This window comes from Barbus barbus (assembly GCF_936440315.1).
Source record: "Barbus barbus genome assembly, chromosome: 20".
Classification (NCBI taxonomy): domain Eukaryota; kingdom Metazoa; phylum Chordata; class Actinopteri; order Cypriniformes; family Cyprinidae; genus Barbus; species Barbus barbus.
Genome location: NC_136748.1, coordinates 15,536,689 through 15,555,674, shown reverse-complemented (window position 1 = coordinate 15,555,674; position 18,986 = coordinate 15,536,689). Strand labels below are relative to the sequence as shown.

The following is an 18,986-nucleotide window of genomic DNA, read 5'->3' as shown; positions in this document are numbered from 1 at the left end:
AAAACGGTGTACAGTGAAGACATAAAATGCATGCACTAGAGAGGTGAAAAACAGATCAGGTGGGTTTATAGTGCCTTTTTAAAAACGCATAAATCCAGAGTAAAAGTCTACAAGATTGATGATTGAGCAAGAGCTCAATTGTTACAATAGCAGCGGGCTATTTGCAGACACATATTCAACAAGTTGCTGGAGCCAAACTTATTGACTTTGTATCAGAATGAAGAAAAAGAGCAAGAACATGAAAACCCATGGGAAATTTTGCCCTCTTCAAACAGGTGCCAATTACACAGACTTTCCCCTTACGAAAATTAACCATGTTTTTACTACAAATAAAACAAAAAAACATTGGTTACTGTGTAGATAAACTATGGTAACCACAAATTAACCATGGATTTGCTACACTAACCATAGTTTAACAATGGTATTTGTAGTAAAACTGTGGTTATACAAATGTTAATAAATAAGACAAAAAACATGGTTACTACACTTTTACTATACTATTAACACTACACTTTAAGTCGACGATTTAAAGAATTTCTGTCGGTAACTTTCTACTTGAGCGAGATGTATGGTATTTTTGTGAATCTATATACCTACCTGTCAAATATATTTAATACCTTATTGATTATAACTTATAATTTATAATATGTCAATATGTGACTAAGTGACAATGGCATTTTTCCGTCTGACACTTAACTGAAAGCTCTCGAGCAGCGGATTGTTACTATGGTTACCTCCTCAGCTGAACTCGACTTCTGTATATTTAGAGAACTCTAAAAAACTTTTGTGGAAACATTGTTTGAAAACGCTGTTGAAATACACACTTGTAATGTAGAAGAACTCATACTTTTAAGCCCCAGTGTTTTATTCTGACTTTTTAAAATTAGTCTGAACCCCTCATAATGCGTACCCTGCACTGTTTTGTGTTTGAACCTATTAATTAGTCTTCAATGAATAAAGAAATGCCGTATTTAATACAGACAAATATATAAACGAAATAGAGGCACATTAAATATCCATACGTGATACTGAAAACAATCTATATTCTTACCTCGGCGCATGATGCGTTCAAGGAGCGCCTGGCCACTCTGAGCAAAGCAGATTATGAGAGTTTGCCATCTGCTCCTGTCCAGAACTTGAGCGCTCGATCACTCTAAAAACAATTGACCGAGATGCTGATACATAACATACCCGCCACACGAATAAAACCTGAACACCTGTTGGCATCATTGATCGGTCGCTGGAGGAAGATGTCAGTGTTACATTACGTCTCGATTTAACAAGAGGATCTTCGCTCAGGAACGCCACTCGACGTCGCTAAGCAACCCGGCACAGAGTTGCACATTCAGGTGCTGGATTCAGGGAGGGGAAAGCAGGACAAAGGATTAAAGAGAAGGGGGCTGAATGGATGCACTATCTGGGGATGTCTGAGTATTATTATGGTCCATGACGCAATGGCTCATACTGATGACTGGGATGGCATTACTTTGACCAAATATCTTTGTGCGTCTGAAGCCTACTTGATATGGGTCTAAATGAAACAACCCTTGCAAACGATTGCCATGCATCTGCATAAACTCTCAGAGACCCAAACAATGACATTAATTGTATAGCTTGTGTTTCTTTCTTTCTTTCTCCTTCACAAAAGTGTTTTTAGGAAACCTACTGGCTATAAAAATTATTTTATTTTGAATTGAAGTGAATAAAGAAATGCACAAAATTGCAATGATTTTACAGACTTAAAATCATCATAAATTCAGTAGGCTATACGATATGTTTCGACTTTCTTGAAGCAGTCAGGAAGATGAAATCTGGATACATTCATATCCTTTGGCAGTTATATTTAGAGGCCTACAACAAACTTGCATTGACTTTTATCAAAGTCTCTTTAGGACAAGTCCTGTCACTCGGCGGCTTCTCGGGCATCCAAGTGCGCAGCTCCTATCTCTTTAAATGGGGAAACTTCAAATTCTCCAAAACCATTCACTAAGCTTACGATTAAATTTCATATTTGAAATCACCAATGAAATCGGACAACAACTGTGTCATGAATGTTGTTTCATTTGCTCAAATAGCCCTGACTGTTTCTATAGCAACCGGGACTTCTTGCAGTGAAGAACTGACTTTACCGATTAGCGATTGGCTCTTTCATTCAGAAGGCGGGGCTTCCTGCGATTGAACGGCCATATTGAGGTTGCATTTTTCCCCATTCAAAACATTATGAATGACGTCTTAGGCATTCTATTGTCTTTGCTTTTATTGAATGTCCTTCTTGCTAAAACATATTTTCAAATCAGAGCAGTCAATTCATACTTTTTTCCCCAGTGGTTCCATTAAACTACAATAAAGCCTAACAATAATCTGGAGTAATGGAATGGGCTTACTAATGCGTTTAAATTTTTGTCAAATGTAATAATTTTTCAATTATTAAACATACATTATAGAACTACATACCTTAGCCTAAATTCTAAAGGTAGCCTAACGATCAGCTAGTCTAATCACTCAAGCATTCAAGTTCAAAGGAATTACAGGCAATGCAAATGTATCCTTTTAAACACAGTTTAGTTTCATTTTCAAAACCCATCAAGTCAGCATATAGTTCAAGCAAGGTTCACCAGATACCAACCTTCTGCCGTTTTCAAGGCGCATGTCCGATCCGATATTCAGTATCCATAGCTCCGATATTGGCATTTTCTGTCGGATCAGGTATCGGTCAGAAGAGGCAGATCCAAATCCGATATTTAGTGTATAGGCCTACTATTCTGTTATTGTTAAGCCCCACAATAGCCAAAAACACATTATAAAACATCATAAAGTTGTCATGCAATATATTTCAAGTGTTCTGAAGCTGTTCATAGTTTAATGTGAGGTACAGATAAATATTGAAGTCAAGTTCACATAAACTCTTCTCTCCGCGCTGTGGCTGTCTGTCATCCTCCATTCAGCATTTAAACTGCGTTCGTCAAGACGATAAAACTCTCTGCAAGATTATTAAATGTTCTTACACTCGATCTGTAAATAAAGATAATGGTTTTGCACAAAATGACTTTATCTTGCAGCACTTTATCTTCGTGCTGTTTTCAAAATCTTGTTATTTTCTACCGGGTGTCTGTTAGATCACAACACTGGGGACTAGAGAGCTCTATGTTCTTAACGAGCACAGTAACTAAAATTTAAAACTGTTAAAAGAAAAGGCTCAATAAACTATCGCACAAATTTAATACACTACTACGCATCTCTTCACGTTGTGCTTTGAACTTTCTCTGTGCGGAGCGCTGCGCGCTGACTCCGTGCTGCTTCAAGCGCATCATTCTTCGCACGGGATGCGCATAAGCGCTTTGTGCTGCTCTATATTTGGAGCCATTCGTATCATACTACTTTTGCACAATGAAAGATTATTAATACCCTTTCTCGTTCTTCTTATCTATCATATGTTTCTGCCTCATTACTGTGCTATACATTTAAAAGAAATGTCTTAATTTTACAGTATATATATATTTATATATAAATATATTGTTTTTCATGGATGTATTTTACAAAAATACAAAGAGCAATGTATATAATTTTACCAGATTTAGACCTACACTTATTCACTATTATTTGTTCCCCATAATGTTTTTTTCCCACTAATTTTAGATTTTATAAAATTATTGTGCACTCATGATTTTTTTTTTTTTTTTTGAGTAACTTTCCTGCTGAAAAAACAATAGACACCATCACAAAATTTGTAATGGTTCTACTGGTTATAATAGGAATTGTATTGGTTTTAATGGAAACTGTAATGGACCCTGTGGGTCTCTGCTGGTAATTGGTCACCTTCTATTGGCGCTTTGTTAAAACCAATAAATCCTAATGGAATATGTCCCAAAACACACTACAGAAAACCATTTTTAATGATTTTAATGGTTAAAAGTTTGTAATGTTTGTAAGGGTATTTGTAGTGGAAACCATTAGAATTTTCTGATGGTAAATCAAAAAAGTCATGATCAGGTCAACACACATTGAGGTATACAAAAAAGTGATGATGTTACTGATCATTTCCTTGTATCGTGCATGCTGCGTATTACTGATATTAGTTATATGGCTCCGCTTTATCGTCCGGGCAGAACTATTGTTCCAGCCACCAAAGGCAGATTCACAAATAACCTGCTTGATTTATCTCAACTGCTCTGTGTACCCATAAATACACATGAACTACACAAAAGGACTAGCAACATGGGCACTATCTTCTCTAATACATTAGAAGCTGTTGCCCCCCTCAAATTGAAAAAGGTTAGAGAAAAACGTACTGTGCCATGGTACAACAGTTATAAACATTCTCTCAAGAAAGAAACTGGAGAAATGGAGAAAAACTACCTTGGAAGTTTTTAGAATTGCGTGGAAAAACAGTATGTCCAGCTATAGACAGGCTCTAAAAGCTGCCAGGGCACAGCATATCCGCAAACTCATAGATAATAACCAAAACAATCCAAGGTTCTTATTTAGCACAGTGGCTAGATTAACAAATAAACAGACACCGCCCAATCTAAATATTCCCTCACAGTTTAATAGTAATGACTTTATGAATTTCTTTACTGATAAAATAGACAACATCAGAAATACAATATCAAATGTACAGTAGATTCTACTGCGTCTAGTATTTCAGCTTCATTCATCGCACCCAAAGAAAAACTGCAGTGCTTTACAACGATAGGACAGGAAGAGCTAAATAAACTTGTGTGTTTATTAGATCCTGTACCCACTAAACTACTGAAAGAGTTGTTACCTGTAGCAGAAGAACCGCTTCTCAATATTATTAACTCATCGTTATCTTTAGGTCACGTCCCAAAACCATACAAGCTGGCAGTTATTAAGCCTCTTATTAAGAAACCACAACTAGATTCTAATGAATTGGCAAATTACAGACCCATTTCAAATCTTCCGTTTATGTCTAAAATTTTAGGCCTCATCATAGCACAGAAACTGCACTTGTTAAAATTACAAATGACTTGCTTCTTGCTTCAGACCAAGGCTGCATCTCATTGCTAGTATTACTTGATCTTAGTGCTGCTTTCGACACTATAGACCATGACACACTCATAGATCGATTACAAAACTATACTGGTATTCAAGGGCAGGATTTAAGATGGTTTAGATCCTACCTGTCCGATCGCTATCACTTTGTTCATTTAAATGGGGAGTCATCTCAATTATCACCAGTAAAGTATGGAGTACCACAAGGATCTGTCCTAGGTCCTCTGCTATCTTCAATATACATGTTGCCCCTTGGTAATATTATTAGAAAATACGGGATTCGTTTTCATTGTTATGCTGATGATACTCAACTATACATCTCAACAAGACCAGATGAAACTTCTCAACTATCTAAGCTAATAGATTGTGTAAAAAATTTAAAGGATTGTATGACCAATAATTTCCTCCTATTAAATTCAGATAAGACAGAGATATTACTTATTGGACCAAAAAACAGTACACAGAATCTCTTGGATTACAATTTGCAACTAGACGGATGTACTGTTACGTAACTTGTCCTTTGAAAATCATATTTCTCATGTTACAAAAACAGCATTCTTCCATCTTAGAAACATTGCCAAGCTTCGAAACATGCTACCTGTTTCTGATGCAGAAAAGCTAGTTCATGCATTCATGACCTCTAGACTGGACTATTGTAATGCACTGCTAGGTGGTTGTCCTGCATCTTCAATAAACAAGCTACAGATAGTCCAAAATTCAGCGGCTAGAGTTTTTACCAGGTCAAGAAAATATGATCATATTACCCCAATTTTACAGTCTCTGCACTGGCTACCTATTAAGTTCCGTATCATTTACAAAATATTATTTATATTATATTTATATTATATATATTATTACTTGCCTATAAAGCCCTAAATGGTTTAGCTCCTGCGTACCTAACTCGTCTTCTACCACGCTACAATCCAACCCGCTCCCTAAGGTCGCAAAACTATGGACTTTTGGTAGTACCTAGGATAGCAAAGTCCACTAAAGGAGGTAGAACTTTTTTACATTTGGTTCCCAAACTCTGTAATAGCCTTCCTGATAATGTTCGGGGTTCAGACACACACTCTCTGTTTAAATCTAGATTAAAGACACATCTATTTAGCCAAGCATTCACATAATGCATCTTATAATCTTGTACTGCAGTTATATCTGATCAAATTATTATTCTTTAGCTTGGGTTGAACAAAATAATTTTTGCTTAGATGGAACAGCAGCTACACTAATTATGTCTCTATTTGTTTCTCTGTTAACATCCCATGGTAACTATAGGAATTACAGAAGCTTCAGTCTGGATCCAACCCTTAAATGATCTGAGATGACCGAACACCTGAGAAAAGATAATGCCAACCCCTCAGAGGATGCCAATGCTCAGACAACATACAGAATCACCAAATTTTGCCATAAATTAAGTATATTAAGGTTCTGCAATATATAAATATATTGTGGAAACTTAATTTCCTGTAGAGCTGCTTTGCGATTTGTATCGTAAAAAGCACTATACAAATAAACTTGAACTTGAAACTTGAACTTCTTTTTTTTTTTTTGTGTGTGTGTAGATGATCCCTTTAACACTCAATCCTTATGATGTTACATCCACTATGAGAAGTGTGGTAATAAAATATAAGGGTCATTTTAAAAATAAAACACAAACATATGCATTGCAATATCCTAAAAGCATTTTGCCTACTTTATTAATTCATGAGATTAAAATTTAGGATCAAAGCCAATGAAAGTATTTCCCAACATTGACTACTGTTTCATCATGTTTTCCTCTTCCTCTGGACTGAAGTAGACATCAGGTTTGGATTTTAATCAAATCGATTTTTCTTAAGCCTCCTGTCTTGCCGCCTCTGCTGCACACAAATGCTGAGAATGTTGAAATGAAGAGCGGTATTAGAATTAGCCTTAGCATTATCTTAGCTTTTGTTCACAGAGATAGCATGCAAATGAGGCTAACGCTGCTATCCTCTGCATTCCAGTTACTCAGGAGACAAACCCTGGCAGTTTAACCCAGCTGTGCGCCAGGACTCTTCCACTAATTAATGAAGCTCAACAACTACAAACACAACACATTGTAGTGTTTCTATTAGACTTTTCCTGTCTTTTTTTTTTCTCCAGTTAAATATGTGATGCAACATTAAAAATCCACGCTGGACTGCATAATTTCACTGTTTCCCAAATTAACATAAACCAACATACAAATTATTCCCATCTTCCCTGGTTTACTAAAGGGAATCCACTTGCATGTATTTGACTGTTAAACTGGCATATGGTTTGTTTTACAATAAAATATGGGACATGTTAATGCCATACATTGTAATAAAGGCTGAAAGTCATATCTTGAGCTTTATGCTGCTGATGTGCAGATCTGTGGTATTTTCCCCCAGGGTTCCATAGTGAAATCCCTGTCCTGCTGAGATACATATGATTATATAAGCCTCTTACTCCCAGTGCAGGAAGAAAAACCTGCCACAGTTTGGCAAAGGGGTACAGATATTGTTACGGTTGTATTTTTCAGAACACCTCAGCATTTTGCTTGTTAAATCTGTGTTAAAATTGTTTTTGTGTAGCCTTATTAATTTATTACAGTGTTTTTATTGTTGCGTGCCACTCTCTATTTTACTATATTTAAAGCCTTTGACACTGTTCTAGGTTTGAAGACATGCCATTTAAAATTATTTAATGTATTTATAGCAGGCCCTCAGAAAAAAATAAAAATAAAAATTAATAGCATTTTGTTTGTTCAGATCAAAGTTGTATTTCTCACATACACAAGAATTATTTATGGAACAAAAGCAGTGAAAAATGCAGTCCATTTGTTTTGTTATTTTCTTGCGTTAAGAGTTGTTTTGTTTTCTTGTTTTGTTCTTTGTTGCTTTGTTTACACTATGGTAGAAAGGAACTGAAATGTGCTGTCTACATCCTACTTTCTTTTGTTTTGTTAAGTTGGGTTTTTTTTTTTTCTTTTGGTTTACATTAAAGTACAAAGGCATTGAAATGTCATTTATATCCCTTGTTTTGTTTTGTCAACTTTGTCAAATACCTTTTTCATACTATATTGACACATCTAAATCTAAATGCTTTAATAATTGAGGACATGTGTACCGAGATTGTAAACAAGTTGCAGCGTGAAGTGGGGGAGGGGGCAGAAAATGTGGGCGATGTGCATTTCAAGACCGCTGTCGTGCTTGGAATCCCTGTTGCTGTCAGTGAAAAAGATGGACATAGAGGGACTGTGCCAGTGCATCATCTCTCAGATTTCTCCTCTCCTGTGTAGCGACATGGCTGTATATTGAGTTGTCAGATGTGACACTCCAGACACCCCATGCTGGCTCGGAGTAGGAACTGGAGATCACTGGGAAGTCAAGTCACAATGGGCTCTGGAGTGTTCGGTTGCCACACACACACATACACAGTCAGTCACTCAGCTCACTGCGCTACAGGGGGGTGAGATTTCAGCAGACACAAACACCAGCTCTGGTTGAAAGCATGGACCAAATTACAAGGAAATAAGGTACAGCAGAGAAAATACAGAAGAAAACAAGGAATCTGTCAGAATTTAAGTTTATTACAAAAGTAAAAATAATAATGTTATATTTTAAGTACAATATCTATACATTTTCCTTCCTCTAGTATTCACACCTAGATATCGCTATACAAATTCACACATTAGTTATTTATTGTGCTTTATGCTATTTTATGATGGCCTCCCCTAAAGAGTTCTCAAGTGCTACTAATTCAAACCCAGATGACACCCCAAACTATTTATAAAAGTGCACTAACCGAATTAATGGTTCATCGAATGTAGAGTAAAACATTTAAGTGCAAATAAACGTGCAAGTGTGACCCACTAATGCTCTCAATGAGCCCGATGCCGTCTGATCCATTTTATCCCTTGTATTAAGGAGATGGTGAACTTGCCTTTTACAGGGACGACAATTAATTGCTTTTGAGTGATCTACCAGTTACATTTAGTGTTAAGTAGTTCTAAAATTGAAAAAGGCTATTCTGCTGGAGATGAGTCATTATCTGCCTCAGTAGAACGGTGGAGATGTGGTGCGTGAAGAAAAGAGTATAAGATGGGTTTAGATGGGAACTAACCCACTTTGCTAATAAGATAAAGATGACTAATGAGATACTAATACTGGAATTTCTGATAGTTTTACATAATGTCTTATAAGAAGATTTTCTGTTTTCCTGTGCTTGTTTTTATAGTTGTGCTAATAAACCTACTTTATGGTTGTGAAAGGCAAACATTAAAAACATTGCCAAGTGGAAATAGCCAAGATGGTGCCGCTGATGGCAGCTATTGTGTGTTGCTCTCCAGTGTTTGTACTGTTTTTGTTTGTTTTTCCTGTTTTTTGTTTTTCAAATACGATCAGTTTTACCAGGGATGACCTGCTGAACATTCGGCAGAACACACCACAAAATCTTTTACCGGATTTTGATTTCTCGGATGTTTTGCTGGACATTGTAGTTGGTGGAGCCGTAGCTCTGGTCAAACGCTACAGGAGGCGCAGGTGGGGGAAGAGAGCCGGAGCGCTTGTGAAGCTTCGTCAGAGCGGATTTCGAACGGCATTGCCTAGCATCCATCTGGTGAATCTCCACTCTCTACCCAACAAAACGGACGAACTCCTTCTGCTCTCCCGGACAAACAAGGATTTTTCTAACTCTGCTGCTCTGTGTTTCACGGAAACCTGGCTAATTGGCGACATACCGGACAGCGTACTATATCTGCCTAATTACCAGCTGATCAGAGCAGATCGGGACACGGAATCAACGGGGAAATCATGCGGCGGCGGGACGTGCTTTTACATCAATGAGAGGTGGTGTACAGATGTAACTGTGTTAAAGAAGATGTGCTGTTCAGATCTAGAAACGCTCTTCATTAACTGCAAGCCGTTCTATTCGCCGCGGGAGTTCTGCTCGTTCATTCTCGTGAACGTCTACATTCCACCGCTAGCGCACGTGAGCTCAGCTTTACAGAAACTCGCTGATCTGATCACAGAGGGTGAGCAACAACACCCGGACTCTGTTTTAATCATTCTCTGGGACTTTAATAAGCAACTTTAGGACTCTCTGATCACTGTTTGATTCATCTTATTCCGACCTACAGGCAGAAACTTAAATCTGCATAGCCTGTATTAAGATCTGTTAAAAGATGGACTAATGAAACAGAGCGGGATCTACAAACCTGTTTCTCTCTCACTGATTGGTCTGTTTTTGAAGCCGCTGCGATCGATCTGGATGAGCTCACAGAGACTGTATCATCTTATATCAGTTTCTGTGAGGATATGTGCATCCCTAACAGGACTCATCTAATCTACAACAATGACAAACCATGGTTCACTGCCAAACTCAGACAGCTCCGTCAGGCCAAAGAAGATGCTTACAGAAAGGGGGATAAAGTCTTGTACAAACAGGCCAAATACTGAAACAGTTCTACTCCGCCATCATTGAATCCATCCTCTGCACTTCAATAACTGTCTGGTTCAGCCAAATCTGACCTCAGAAGACTACGGAGGGTAGTCCGGACTGCTGAGCGAATCATTGGTACAACCTTCCCCACTCTCCAAGAGCTGTACTTATCCAGAGTGAGCAAAATGGCTGGTAAAATCACTCTGGACCCCTCACATCCAGCACGCTCCCTCTTTGAACTGTTACCGTCTGGTCGACGTTACAGAGCTAAGAGCACCAGAACGACCAGACACAGGAACAGTTTCTTCCCTCAGGCAATCCATCTCATGAACACTCAACAATAAACATGGAACACACAACTATAATACACTATCCATTCACCACACTCACTTATTTTATTTTTATTTTCTCATTTCTAATTTGCACATACTTGACCTGTACATACATAGTTGACTATATTATATATTGTGTTTTTGCTGCTTTGTACATTGCCTATTTGAATATTTGTAAATTATTATTTTATTATCTGTGTCCTGTCCTGTTACAGTCTTTCTGTTGCACTGTGGAGCTTCTGTCACTACAACAAATTCCTTGTATGTGTAAACATACTTGGCCAATAAAGTTCATTCTGATTCTGATTCTGAAAGATGGGATCTAAAACAGTAAAGGGATAGTTCATCCAAAAATGTTGTCAATATTTACACTCATGTCGTTCCAAATATGTATAACTTACTTTCATCTGTGGAACACAAAAGAAGATATTTTGTAAAATGTTTCAGGTACATATATGGACAACTGTCCATATATTTATATTATTTATCAGAAAGCTATGGCATTTTTAAATAATAAAATCTTATCATTTAAAAAAAGAAAAAGTATTAAAGCAAGAACATCAGAAATCATTCTTGAAATTATCTGGAAGTTAACTTTAAAACGTTTGGTTAACCATTCCTTGAACTCTCTCTAAAGACCCAGGACTTCAGAGATAATCTGGTAGCTCCTTGGATCCGGGGTAAACAGGGTCTCAAGAGGGACAAGCCCAAAGCTGTCTTCTTTGCACATTGTCAGGAATCGGATCTACACACTTCCTTCTCTCTTTCTACACACACATATCAGGCCCCCTTGATGTCTGTCGCAGAGACATAACCGGTGTCGAGGGAGCAGGAGACCTGTGAAAGGCCATTACCACAGTGTGGCCCAGGCCATCAGCACACTAAGACCCAGGAGAGTGACCCCGCTCTCACACTGAGAAATAAATTGGGTGGACTCACTGACAAAAAGCCATCAGGGCCCAACTGCACACATTAGCACTTCACAGATGACGCCAAGCATACCCGTGCCACCAGTCGAACTTTGTTCCCATGGCACGTCGGGGACACCACAAAGCATCAAGAGATGCAGTAGTTTGGTATATGAAATGATACGAAAGTTGGCCTATACTGCATTCAGCTCTTCAGAACCTGCAGCTAGCGATGAGCAAATAATTACTATAGTAATTATTGTAATTTTTTATAATGCTAACATGTGCTAGTTATCATCTAACACTGGAACTTTCATCCTTCATACTGGTTCAACAAATCATTCATTGTTTATAGGAAATATAAACAATGTTTGTTTAAAATGCAGTGACAGGAATCACATTCAAATTTGTCATACAATCGAGGTGTTCTATAAATCATTTCCTTTGAACAGAATTTATGTCATCAATCAAATAGCCTTTATTTTGTTGTTGTTTTTTTTGCTTTGGGCACATCTTATTCCAGCATTGATGCCCCCTTAAAATGCATGAACCCCTGACAATATACCTTGGTCACTCCTTTTTTTAATGTCAGTTCATACGGTGACCAGAAACCATTAAACGGATGTGAGCAGGACAGAGGTCATTTCAAACAGACTTATCAAGATCAGCAGTTTAACTAATATGTCTAGAATAGATCAATTAATCTAAAATGAGCTTAACTTTGAACTAAAGCTTTATGGGGAACATCAAAATTCCCAATTGGACTATAAGACACTTTCCCGCTCCGGTTCCAAATTGCACCGACGGGATGATCCATAAATTATGGAGAAATACAAATAGTCCAGCATATCCGCATATATACCTCGCCGTAGCTTATACTGGGGCCTCCTCTGAAGGTCCAACCTCAGTGAAAACCCAATTACAGCAGCTCCACATTGCAGCCATATAACATGGAAGTTCGAAAAGAGTTAAAAGAGCCATTACAAATGCCATGGAGCACTTTTAGCGTCTCGCAAGGTTAATGATAACGGTACTTGGCAGCTGAAATGCTCAAGTAGCTTTTATTGTATCATAATAATGAATCAATGGCGTAAAGATAAAATAAAATAAATGAACTCCGAAGTCGCTGAGTAAAATGTATGTGCCGCAGCGCAAATAATAAAAAAATATTTTTAAAAAAGTGGGGGGAAAAATCCTCCGCCAACGGGGCCCTATTTAAGTAATATCTTATGATGTCATCTTCTTGAAAAATATTTGCCTGCAGGTCACTGCTCTCTGTTTTAAAGCCTTAAACGCTTTTGCTACAGAACATTAAATGTCTCCCCACATTATATCATACATATTAGCGGCAGATTATTTTACACACAATGCTATCCTACTATATAGTGCTATCTTTTCTTTCTTTTTAAGCCTTTATACAGGAAAAGGCACTAAATAGCCTTTGTATTTGTCTTCTTTGTCAAATTTATTATACAGTAGGGTTTAAAAAACTGAGGTTTGCTATTTAGGTATCCTAAGTGCTTTCCTCTTGTTGATGTTTGTATCTCCTGCTCCTCATTTGGCCTGCTGAGTCTTATAGGAGAGACGGAGTGGATGTGGGCAGACCGTGAGGCTGTGCTGATGTTAGGAGCGTTGTCTTACATCAATGTGTCTGCTGTAAAGCCTCAGGGCATAGCGGCTGATTACCCTCTGAGTGGACATGCCTCAAACGCTGCATCAAGTTGTCAAGAACTTTCTGCTCATCCACCATTTTTCTTCCCTTTCCTACGCAATAATATTGGAACCACGACAGAATGAAGAGTGGCTGAGTGAAGATGCCAGTGCAGGGGAAAAAAATTCAATATTACAGACTGCTCTTGAGAGGAAAAAAAAAAAAGTCAAGTAGCCTAGCAGAGGGCTCTATTGCCTGGATACCAGCATACTGCTCATCAGCTATTATATTAATTATTCACATCCCATAAGTGTTTTTTTCCTATAGGAAATGCAGCTTATGAATAAATACAGACTACTTTGTCATGCCAATTTGTATCCAAATGTTACTTGTGTGCCTAGTAGAAACAAATATATATATTTCTTTTAATTTAAACTAAAAAAAAAAAAATCATGTTTTGACAAGAGTGTGATTGAGAGTTTCTGATTTGTAAAAACAGTTCATAATTCCTAACCAAAATGACACAAAAAGTATCTCTCTCTCTCTATTTCTCCTCTTATGCTCACCATGGTTGTAATTATTAGATCAAAAATACAGTAAAAACAGTAATATTTAATAAATATTACAACAATGTAAAAATAATTTATTGACATTTATTTCTGTGATGTCATTACTTTCCGCAGTCATTACACTAGTCTTCAATGTGACATGATCCTTCACAAATGCTTTGAAAACAATTCGTATCAACGTTGAAAATGTTATGCAGCTTAATATTTATGTGAAACATTTTTATTGGATGAACGGCATTTAATTGAAAACTTTGTGACATTATAAATGTCTTTACTGAACTTTTGATCAATTTAATACATCCTTACTGAATAAAAGTATTAATTCCCTTAAAATTGAATTGAATTAAAATTGAATAAATATATATTTAGTCTCGATTCTCAATGTTTAATCCACAGCAGGCAGTCTACAGTGCACTAAAAATAATAAATAAATGAATAAACAGATGAATAAATAAATAAATAAATCCACAATGCGTTAAGACGGAAAACATGTTCTCACACAGTAAAACACAGCCCGAGTCAAAACTGGAAGCATGTTTAATATTGCTCTACTATTATCCTGAAAGGCATAATTGGAGTTACACATCTGAACTGATCGTAGTTACAGAATCATAGGTCTCTCTTTTTGCATTGAACAATATATACAATGTAAAATAAATACATTTACACAAATGGACATTGTTTGGAGCACACTGTAATGATGCACATCACAAAAATATACAGTTAATAGTTTTACCGATGTGGAGCACATCTAAAAACTACAGACATGATTCTCACTACAGGTTGTTTCAGCAACTCCTGGTTTGAAATATATCATTATCATATTGATCATAGAAGCTTCTCAAATGCTCCTTTATTCTTTCCCCTTCCTCCTTCTGGATCTCGTCCTTTCCCACACCGGTTTCTGCATTAGACTGCCAGGAAGCCTAGATGCGTTTGGCAGACGCGTCGATGCATGAATAAATACAACCAACACCTAGAACCTCTTCAACATTTAAAAATAGCAGTTGTTTTCATATCTGATCATCCTTAATCCTATTATCCTAGAATTTGCAAAATAGTCCAATAGATACAGCATTTGACTAATCGAATGACATTGTACAACAACTGTACTTCATACCGCCATATTGCTTTAAATAAGAAAATATCTCTAAAAAAAGTTGTCTTGGTTAAGGATAAATTACACTTTGATTTCTATGCTGGATAGATGAGTGTTAAAAGATACAGTAAAATTGTCTTTAAATGGTTCGAGAGGTCTGGGTACCGTTTTGTCCAAAATTACACAATACATGTCATAAAAGTATATATATATATTTTTTTTTTTTGTCATTTTGTGCACTAAAAGCAACTTGGAAAAATGCATATCTGAAAGACTGAGTGTAGATCGGAACAGCTTGCTCTCGATTTTCATGAAATCTTACAAAACTGAACAGAATTAGAAAGCTTGTCTAGTTTCATATCGCTTCATTTCCATCCTGATCACCTCAGAGTAAAGACAACACAAAAAAGAAAACAAAACCACAGAGAGAAAACAGCACCTCTTCTGCCAGGAGTTGATCACGTGAAAATTTTGAAAGTGACTGCCAACATCTTCTCAACAGCAAGACCCCCCTAAAAGCCCCCCCCCCCCCAAGCCCATGTTTTGACCATCTGATGAGTTGCCATGAGCGATAAGATCTAGTCACGTTACACTAACCTTCCAAAGCACAATCTATTAAGAGTTTTGAACAGCTAATGATAGATACAGTGTATTTATAGAACAAGGCTGAGAAAAAGCAACTAAAAACCCTCGTTCCCCGTTTGCCTTAAAAAATGATCTGTTCTTTCGTCTTTTTTTCGTCATTTTTATTAAGCACACAAAGTCAGAGTGATAGTTTTGAAAACTGATCTTACACCAAAACAAACAAAAATGTTTCTTCCCTTTGCAACCTTAAGAGTCAAGATATATACCAATGGAGTTCAGCATGAAGGCCTTATGTACAGCATTTTGTTAAAAGAGAAGGAAACTCTGAAAAAGGGGAAAGAAAGAAAGAAAGAAAAAATGTACTATTTCAAAGCATTTGTCATCGTAACCTATGATATACAGTGTTAGTCTACAAGATAGGAGTTACACAGATGGTCTCTTGTACATATAATGCACCTCCTTTTAAATATTCACTAATATATCAGCATAGATTATATTGATCGTTGATCGGTTGATCTAGCGGTAACTAGGAAGAGTTTTTTTTCAAAAGGTTATTGGAGAACCCATCATCTTGCTCCTGAGGATTCATACATCCAGTATTGTATCTAATTCTACCCTGTCTCTAAAAAAATGAACCAAAACTAGAAAAGAAAAAACAGAAAGAAAATAGCGAGACCTGCGATCACCACGGGTAGTACACTACATCTTTTGCGTGTAACAGGAAAGGGGGGGAAAAAACAACAGAGATGTTTCAGAAAAACACAGCAGACATGAAACACCAAGAAGCTGAACTACATTTTTTTTTTCATTTTTCATTCTTGTTTTTTTTCTTTGATCTGTTCCAATAAAATGTCTTAGGTTAGATTTATAATCTGTTAATTTACAATATACAATGCTTAAGAATATTCAGAAAATACCCCATACTAATACTGACATATTTCTGATGAAGGCTGTGGATCGCTTGCTTTGATACTTGAGCCTCTCTGCTAAAAATGTCCTTTGAAAGAAGATTACTTCACGTGTATGATATCTCTGGCGCTATTCCGTGTAAAAATCAGGACCGTTGTGAAACTAAACCTACGATGCTTCTCCATCTTCCCTAAGTGCTATTTTGCTTAAAGTTCAAATACTGCTTTAGTATGAAAGAATGTCAATAGAATTGCGAGGCTGAAGTTAATATATATATGCATATATAATTGGCTTAAGATAATGGTTATGGTCCTTCTGGCCATATCGTGTATGTGATCTATCATTTTATGACAAGCACAGACAGAAAAGCGAAAGCTTCTGGAAATTCATTTTCCCAAGTAAGTGTGGCACTAAGAAAAAAACAAAGAAAAACAAAAACAAAATTGCATACATTTACACCTCCACTTTTTAAACATCTATTGCTTAGAGAAGATAGCAGGTTTTCGTCTTCATTGCGCAACACGGTGGTCGGTAGAAAAACATAACGATCAATTATTAACATTATATGAAGAAACATCGTGTTTGATGACCATACCATATATTTACATCCTTCAGTACAGTAAAAAACACACTCGAATAAAACATAATAAAATAAAGTCAATAAATAAATTAGTCTGTTCCTTGACCACTGCGATTTCTCTTTGCTCGGTATTGCATGAAAGACTAAAGCTTCGGCTATTCCCTGAAAAGATCGAAAGGAAATCAGTAAAAGAGGCTAGACGTGTTTGGAAGACTTTAAAGAAAACGACAAGGGAGTGACACACGCATGATCAATCCGCATGGTTACGTAATGGTGAGGAGCAGCTTCTTCAAAGACGTGAAAATCTCCGTTTGGCTATCGCGTTGTTAAACTGCTCTGAGGACCTCTAATGTAATACTGCACATAGTCACTACGTCACGCTCTTATGGTAAAGAGGGTCGATTCCTAGATTCCTTCAGCGACATGGGAGGTGGACGGTACAGTTCGGGGGAAAGATTCACTTGCTGGTGTCCACCGGGTGGACCTCCTTCCTTTGGCAGGGTCTTTTTCGGCTCCAGAATTTCTCTTTTGAAAATCAATAAAATGTCTCAATAGCACAAAAAAACTCAGCATCAGATTTTCGAGAAGAACAAGTCAAAGTCCCACGACTGAATAATGAAAGCAGTCATTTTTTTCCACTTCATATTTTTCTCAATAATCACATTTTAAATCATTCTTATATTTACGTATCATTGTCAGTAATTAGAAGTACCATTACGGTTATGTTTTAGTTATTATTTGTTAAAGTTTATAGACAAAGGTTTCACAAACAGCGGCAGAGAGTTAGTCAGTGTCTGCCCGGCGAAGGGGCGCAGTCAGTGACGTACCCCCTCAAGCTCTCTGTCGGTATAACGCGGGGCCGTGGATGGAGTTACACCTTGGCCTCCAGCAGCTCCAGAAACAGTTTGTGCATGGGCACTTTGCCGTCCTGTTTGATGCTGTAGAAGTGCTGCACTGCCTTGGTGGACGTTTGCCGGAGCAGTGGTAGGGTCATGAGCAGCTTGCCGGCCCGGCGTGGGTCCTCTGGGTGCTGGCCTGCCTCGTAGTCCTGCAGGGCCTCGTGCAACACGTCCTGGAGCTTCTGCACGGCTTCCACGTCCTCTATATGCATGGAATCTGGAAAATAAAAATACAGAACAATGATGAGTGGCTTTAGAAATAAACACAAATTCAGTACAATACAACATATGCATGTCAACATTTTTTCCACTAAGACATGACCCAAGGGAAAATCAGTTATGTTTTGCAACTACTAAAACTTTAGTAATATATAAAGATATAAGACACATTACTCTAGTGGTAAATGTTTATAAAAAAAATGTTGAAAGAGTTTTTGAAAGAAGTCTCTTATGCTTCTTATTTCTTATGTTAAACCAGCTTGAGAAATAAACACAAATTCAGTACAACACAACATATGCATGTCATTATTTTTTCCACTAAGACATGACCCAAGGAAAAATCAGTTATGTTTTGCAGCGACTATTAGTAATATATAAAGATATAATACACTAGTGTTAAAATTTTATTAAAAATTTTTTGAAAGAAGTTTCTTATGCTCAACAATGCTGCATTTAATTAATTAAAAATACAGTAAAACAGTAAAAATTCTGCATTAATACAGTCTTCAGTGTCACACAATTAAATAGGGATGACACTCCCTGATGCTAGTTCTGTACTGGACTTTTCTTTTTTAAATCCATTTCAGCCTAAGGATGAAGTCCTGGCAAAAGGAAAGGGATTAAAAGAATGTGACTCGTCCTTTTTTTGCCAGCCCTAAGCTCATTCTCCAGTGATTAAAGGCACACTTGAGTGTTAAACGCTGAGGCTGTCCTCGCCACGTGTTTACAAGCCTCTCTATGGGACTGATGAATGGAACGGGCGACAGAAACAGTGTTTGGAGGGGAGCTGATATGGCA

At 37.2% G+C, this 18,986-nt stretch overlaps 1 protein-coding gene across 6 annotated transcripts in view; it reads right to left on the bottom strand.

The window, feature by feature from the left end:
- Positions 1 to 15,734: 15,734 nt before the first annotated feature.
- LOC306886185 (estrogen-related receptor gamma) overlaps positions 15,735 to 18,986 on the bottom strand; it is a gene marked incomplete at its 5' end in the record, with an annotated part of 84,122 nt that continues 80,870 nt past the window's right edge. For all 6 annotated transcript variants that reach the window (XM_079443109.1, XM_079443108.1, XM_079443106.1 and 3 more), the window contains one exon: positions 15,735 to 18,186. In XM_079443109.1, coding sequence (XP_079299235.1) covers positions 17,942 to 18,186 — 245 coding nt within the window. In that variant the 3' untranslated portion in view covers positions 15,735 to 17,941. The remainder of the gene's footprint in view (positions 18,187 to 18,986) is intronic.